The 7,369-nt window shown below is 40.6% G+C and overlaps 1 protein-coding gene across 2 annotated transcripts in view; it reads right to left on the reverse strand.

Moving 5' to 3' along the window:
- RAB3C (RAB3C, member RAS oncogene family) overlaps positions 1 to 6,147 on the reverse strand; it is a 273,620-nt gene extending 267,473 nt beyond the window's left edge. The window contains exon 1 of one of the 2 annotated variants that reach the window (XM_070586868.1): positions 5,282 to 6,147. In XM_070586868.1, the coding sequence (XP_070442969.1) occupies positions 5,282 to 5,299 (18 nt within the window). In that variant the 5' untranslated portion in view covers positions 5,300 to 6,147. Of the gene's footprint in view, positions 1 to 4,473; positions 4,693 to 5,281 lie in introns of those variants that run through there. The other variant, XM_070586867.1, reaches the window with a different exon arrangement.
- Positions 6,148 to 7,369: the final 1,222 nt, after the last annotated feature.

Raw genomic sequence — 7,369 nt, forward strand, 5'->3', positions numbered from 1 at the left:
TACCCTTGGTGATAAACTATGACCTGCTAAGATGGTTCCTCTAGAACCTTTGAACCCAATTAATAAATGAAAAAATGGGAAAATGGTTGAATAGATAACCTTTAACCCATACAACACTTTTCCAGGTGGCACACTGTTTATACTTAGTAAGTTGAGTGTCCTTGGTATGAGACCAGTCCCAGGAAAACCTACTCCTTAGCATTTAAATATATTTCTTTCTTGGAATATGGTGGTCAGGAAAGGAATTTCTAGTGTCAATCTAAGTTTAGAAGGCCACGGGGAAATTGTGGTTACATCATGTAATAAATCTACAACTTCCTGGACTGAAAAAGTGGAAATGGAAAATTATTTTTACACCACATAAGTTTATTTTTACTATAGGGTAATCCCCCTTCTCTATCCTCCACTTTCCTTTACAGAAGAAAAGTAAATACTTCATGACTTTGGTCAAACGGAGTATGAAAGTTCTTGTTTCTGCAATGTTCAACAAGGGGTTTCTCTGTTTATATAAGAGACGAGGAGTAAATTTCCATTTCTTATAAAGATAAAGGAACCAAACTGAGGTTGGATAGGGTCAGGAATTCAAAACAACAAAGTGCAAGAATACCATGTACTTTCCACAGCCAAATGAAACAATGATATATTTGGACTTTAATTCTTTGTAAGTTGTTTTTGTATACAGCATGGTTATTTAATATCTATTATGGTTTTCATCTCAACTTCATCTTCAGCCTACATCTATATTCTTTCTTCAATCCTCCTCAGTTTTAGCCAAACAACCTTTTTATGGCACTCTGCTCCAGGCCTTGGGTAGATGTTTTTCTTTGAAGTTTCCTAAATAGTGAGAAGGCTCTGCATTTATGAGATGACCCTGAAAGCTCATGGATAACAAAATTGAAGACTAAGCCAGAGACAATGGATTCCACTTTTACCTCCTCAAATTTTTGGTTTAGTTCTTGTTGTTGGTGCCATTCCGACTCCCAGCACAGCAAAGCTGCACCCTGCCTGGTCTCTGGTCTTTTGCACCATCTGCTATTTCAGACAATGCTCTGCTGCTATTCAAAGGGTTTCCATGGCCAATTTTTCCAGAAGTGGGTGGCCAGGTCCTTCTTCCTAGTCTTAGTCTGGAAGCTCCACTGACACCTGTCCACCATGGATGACCCTGCTAGTATTTGAAATACTGGTGGCATAACTTTCAGCATCACAGCAACAAGCAGCTGCCACAGAATGACAACCGACAGATGAGTGGTGTGGTTTCCTGACTGGGAAACGAACCCGGGCTGCGGCAGTGAAAGCACAGAATCTTAACCACTAGACCACTAGGGCTGGCCTTGGTTCAGGTGACACAAGTTTATTTTTATAAACAGAAAATAGAGACAATCTTTTCTTTCTTCTTAACCAAGTTTGTTTCTTCTGAACCAAACAAATAATCAAATTATATCCATAGTGCCCTCATTCTTTACACCTCCCTTTTGTGTCTTCTTGGGGAACCCAAAGTAAGAGAAGAAAGAGGATGGCCTTTCTAGACAGAGATCTGGCCGAATTTTGAGGCTACCATGTTGGGAAAGTTATTTAATCTTAATAAGCTCCAGTTATCTTTTCTGTAATTAGGATAATGGTGACCTCTAGAACTGTTTTATATTTTACACACACACATAATGAGATCTGAATGCAAAGCACAGTGCTTGGCACAGACAAAGCAGTAGATAAACTAGAATTTGTTCAATCCGGCTCCTGAATCAAATGATAATTCGTTCATCAGTCTTGCCCCAAGTCATGAGCACTGCTACTCTCATTTCTTTTGGCCCTCAGGATTTATGGACGCACTGAATGAAAAAACACAAACGACCACCTCCTGCATTAAAATTCGAACCCATCATTTGGAACACTTACCAAATGCTATTCCTGGTATTTAGCTAAAAAGGAAATACAGACATCCAAGACTGTCATTGTATATTATTTTAATAGTCACTGTAAAAACAACTATTATTATCCCTCATTGTGCATCAACTCAGAGAGAAATATTCTTCAGAAAACATGCATACATCAAAGACAACTACCTTGAACAGAACAGCAAGCTATTTATATAGGCATGTCAAGTGCTTTTAAAAGACACTACGTAATTTTTAAAAAGGCTTCTTTGATTTAAGAAAATATCATAAATAAATTAGAAAATCAACCATTAGAGAGCTCATTGTGTTTCACATCAACAAATGAACTAAATATTTTTAAGTGGGGAAAAGAATCCCCTAGGATAATGAAACTATAGAATGAGGTTTTGCTTGTGACTCATTTTCTAGAAACCTAAGTAAAAATTTGGGGACATATATTTAAAGTGATGATGTGGTTCAATGTTTAAGTGAAAAAAAAAGAAATGTCAACTATTTATTTTTTTGAATTTTCATATATCAAAGTCACCTGGAATGTGACTATGATTCACAACTATGGGCACTGAGACATGACTTGCCACTTGAAAAATATATAGCATGTTTATAGTTTTTATTCTTTCTATCATTATAGATGTTTGAAAACCTGATAATAATGGAGAGGGGGCCACTATAACAACAATTTACTCATTAAATTGAATCAATGAATGTTTTAATTATATATAATACAGAAAATAGTCTTTCATTTCTTAAAATGTACATGTTATTCATGATAGCATTTGGGCATTTAAATTTCAAAAAGCTAGTCCAATGAATAAATTACACCATAAATATGAAAATAAATCTATCCACAAGCAAATTAATTTTACCTACTTTCATATTTATTCTTCATTAAAGTTCTGACGAAAATATGGAATTACAGTGCCTATTACACAGTTGACATGAAATTTATCTAAATAAATCAAAATATTTTATAATATTTTAAAATATTTCTAAATAATTTAAAATGTTTCCTAAGGCATTAATTTCATACAGTTCTGTAACATTTTAGTGACCTTCTGAACATTCCAAGCAACTCTTGTAAGAAAATAAAAGTTAAGATGCAGAATGATTAATTTTTTGGTAGTTTATTTTGACAGAAAGACTTCAGTGCATACATAGGATTGATTTAAATACCAACGATCTACTTTTAAAGTCTACTGTCAATGTTTACTTATAATAGAATATGATTAACTTAGCCAGTTGGCTCCTGGCAGTACCTCCAGTGATGGAAAATTATCATAAGCCAATATATCTTGATTGCAAGAGCCTGTGCCTTTATTGTCTGTCCAGATTCTTTTCACGTCAGGTCTATAATGAAAAGCTAAGTCACAAACAGGGGTATTAGAAGATACACAATGGGGCCACTGTTGTCTGGAACAATTCAAATTTTCAATAACTCAAGGTTATTTGAGGGCTTCCATTATATAATCCTTCAACAAACAATTAAATTCTACAGATTTTTTTTTTCATTTAACAGTCCAGTCAGTGTCTATCTTAATAATATATATAACTCATACAATAAATTAACAGTAAATCGAAGCATATGTTTAAAGTCCTTGATTCATGAAGAAAACAGTTGGAAAAAGTACAAGCAAGAATTAAAGGCAAATATTTATATTGTTGCATTTGGCAGCAGAAGTGGGTTCTCAAGAGAGACAACATGTTCCAAATGGTGTGTTCCTTTCTCCTCGCAATCCCATTCATAAAGTGCCTTTCTGTTACGCGATGGGATCGCTCTGCTTCGTTAATGCACACAGGCTGATCTTTAGAGTTAACTAGTCATACATAGAAACGAGAGAGCATCCCTTATCTTCACTTGAAAACAAAACTTAAGCAAGATGCTTAGGCAGAGACACCTTTGCACTGGAGTCGAAGGAAGCAAAGCTAAGAATGTGACTGAAATGGGGAATCAGAACGTACAACAAATGGGCACATCACTCAAGATAGCCCAAAGGGGTTATTCGAAACGCAGGAGTAAACCAGTTGTGTGGACAGCGACCAAGGGCTGGCATACTTCTGGGATGAGCCAACCCCCAATGTGTTTGCTATTTTCCGCTGACACTGCTAGGATCCTACTTGAATAACCAGTATTTGGGGGACCCTAACATTGGCTTCTCCTTTCTTAACGCGCTCTTAGTCACGAGGAATTTGCTCTATCCAGACTCCAGTAGAGAGCTCGCGGCCTCGAACCTGGCCTTAAGTCCATCCGTTTGCACTGTGATCACAAACCAGGGGAGCCAGGAGGGAAGATCAATGCCAATACGAGACACTGCATGTTCCTCTGACTTTTGTTTGCTCGGATTTACATTTTAGACGGAGCACTCTCACTCTCCTCGCGGAGCCTGGGAAGATAATGAATACCCCTATCCTTCATCAAGATAGCTCCAATCACAGCCCAACTCTGTCCCCAGGACCGAGTCAGAGCCGTATCTCCGCGGGTGGCCGCCTAGACCATCCCCTAGGTCCCGTACAGTTTGTGCTTGAAGCGAGGTAGAAAGCATCTCTCTCAATTCCTCCCGAGGCCACACTTTCTGTATAGACCCACCTGCATGGGAGCTTCGTGTCTCATTGTTCCCCAAATTTTCTTTCTCGTTGGCTAAAACAGCGCTGGCCCGGGCGCCCGATCAAGCGTGCACAGCCCGCGCGTTCCACGCTCCACACTCTGCGCTCTTGGGGTTCGCAAACCGGCTCCAACATCAGCACCGGAGCTGTCCCAGAGCCTGGAGCCGCACAAGCGTACTGGCCAGGAGCCCCGCGAGCTCCTGGGACTTGTAGTCTCGTTCGGCGGAGCTTTCCTACAAACTGGAGAGCCGTGAACTACATCTCCCGGCACGCCGACATTTAAACAGGCTGTCTCCTCCTGTTCGACCCGGCTGGGGAGCCTCCCTTCTCCTCCTTGGGAATCGCTGCCGGTCGTTACCCATCTCAGCCTCCCAGCCCGTTTCCTCGCAAGGTGCAGGCGAAAGGGACCCCAGCTCATCTCAGCTGGAGATTTTTCTTTGCTACCTATCGCCTTCCGACGCTAGATTGTGATTTCCTGGTTAGGAAACGCTCTAGCTTGTGCTAATTCCCAATACAAACGAAACCTGCGCTGCGTTCTAGGACTCTCCCCGTCCTACACCTCCCCATCCCGGATCTGGAAAGTTTATGCATTTCCATAGGCTGAGTGGGGTGGTTTTACAATCTCATTGAACAATCGCAGAGAAGAAAGACGATGACTAGGACACACATAAAGAAAGTGGTTTACTCGCACAATTGCATTGAGAAGACGCGCGCGCACACACACACACATCTCAAAGTCCGTCAAAGCGAGATTTCGCGAAGAGCATGCAGAGGAACTCCCTTCTGCTTACCTTTCCGTACAGCTCCATTGAAACTCGAGGTTCCGAAATTCTCAGTAATCCCTCCTGCCACAAATGAGGTTAGGGTCTTACGCAGGAAGCGGAGCTAAAGGCACAACACAATGGAAGGGGTGGGGGTGGCGGTTGGCGGAGGGAGAAACGAGGGATGTGGAGAGTACAGCTGATTTAGATAGATGGCTCCTTTCCTCTGGGGGGAAAGTGTGGAGTCTTCAAGTGGCAGCTGCAGAGAAAGGGCTGAGTCTGTTAGGAAGTGCCAGGGGCGCGATTGCGCCGGGCAGCCCCTCCCCAGGCCCTCCCCCAGGCACCTTCCACCGTCATTAGCGCGCACACACAGCCGCTGCCGGCTGCGGGCTGGAGAGCAGATACGGCACTGGGTTATTTACCCAAAGCAAGTCGCATAAAATGAACACATTCATCACCAGAGCCCAGAAGCACCGTCACAGAATGAGATAGGAGACCTTTACTAATTTATCCTGTCCTTCCTTTAACACAGCATCATTCCTTACATTACAATCGTACTCCCACACTAGTTCAAAAATGATTTTGAAACCTCCGAACTGTACTTTTATTACACTTATCTTTTCCCCTCAATTGACTAACATGTGTGACTATCCATGTTCTCCGTACCTATCTGGAGACACCCTTCTCCCCTTAAGAGAAAACGTTAATCAGTCCGGTAATGATCCCTGCCTTTCGCACGAGGTCAAAATGATCATGGTTGGAGGCAGAGTGGGAAAAGGATGAATTCGATACTGGCACAGAAGCTTGGAAGTAATAACTTGAATCAGCTTGAAACGTCGTTGCATTAGACAAAGCAGTAGAACGGAAGTTCTGAAACTTAGCTGTGCTTGAAAATCTCTTAGGGAAGGATGTTTAGAACACGTATTCTCAAGGCATGCGCAGGGATGGTGATTCATTAGATGTGATGAGGCGTCTGGGAATTACCATTCTAAATGAACACTCCAGCAATTCTGATGTGAGTGGTCCTTTGCTATCATTCCAGAAACGCTGTCTTAAAGAATTTACATGTAAGAATTTTTCAAAGTTACAAACCTCAAAAATATCACAGGTTGACTTCCTGCAACAATATGTATTTAAGATATCTTGTTAATTTTAGGTTATTTTGTGTTTTTTCATTTTTGAAACATCTAAGATCTGTCTTCTAATGTAGCAGTCCGTGATAATGTAATGTGATATCACACAGAGAAATAGTTTTTATAACTACTCAGAAAATACATTTTAAAATGCTCCTGTCTGGGGCTGGCCTGGTGGCGCAGAGGTTAAATTCGCATGTTCTGCTTCGGTGGCTGGGGGTTCTCTGGTTGGGATCTGGGTGCGGACATGGCACCAGTTGGCAAGCCATGCTGTGGCAGGCGTCCCACATATAAAGTAGAGGAAGATGGGCATGGATGTTAACTCAGGGCCAGGCTTCCTCAGCAAAAAGAGGAGGATTGGCAGCAGATGTTAGCTCAGGGCTAATCTTCCTCCAAAAAAAAAAAAAACAACGCTCCTCTCATATTTGAGGTAATGTGATGGTGAGAGCAATTTCATTTAAATTCGCTAATAACAAATAAAATTAAAAGGTAAAAGGGAATCTAATATCAATATGCTTCATGGTAGCAGATTATTTGAAGTCAGACTTCTGCACTTTTTTTTATTGGGAACTAGGTAAAGGTGCATCTCTTTATGATTCTTTTCCACAAGAAGTACCAGTAATGTAATAGCGACACTTGTATGTATATAATTATTTGGCATTTAATAATAAAAATTTGCACAGCTGCTTAGAGCTTCCCTTTCTTCAGAAGACTTTCTTGTAAGTTTTGTACTATCATCACCTTTTGAATTTCTCAAAATTTAAAGAGTCTGATGTCACAGAACATGTTTAAATATTACAAATGTTGAACCGTTATAGATTTACTACTCTTTGAGAAGTTCCTTCCTTCTTAACATTTTACTAAAATGATATATCTCCTCAATTTTCTAGTATGTTTTTTATCTGTGGAAGAACCCATGAAAGTTGACCTCCGAAAAAAACTGGAGTGGTGAAAGGTTTTGGCGAACTTAGTTCTGTCCTGTTTC

This window comes from Equus przewalskii, chromosome 20 (genome assembly GCF_037783145.1).
Source record: "Equus przewalskii isolate Varuska chromosome 20, EquPr2, whole genome shotgun sequence".
Lineage (NCBI taxonomy): Eukaryota > Metazoa > Chordata > Mammalia > Perissodactyla > Equidae > Equus > Equus przewalskii.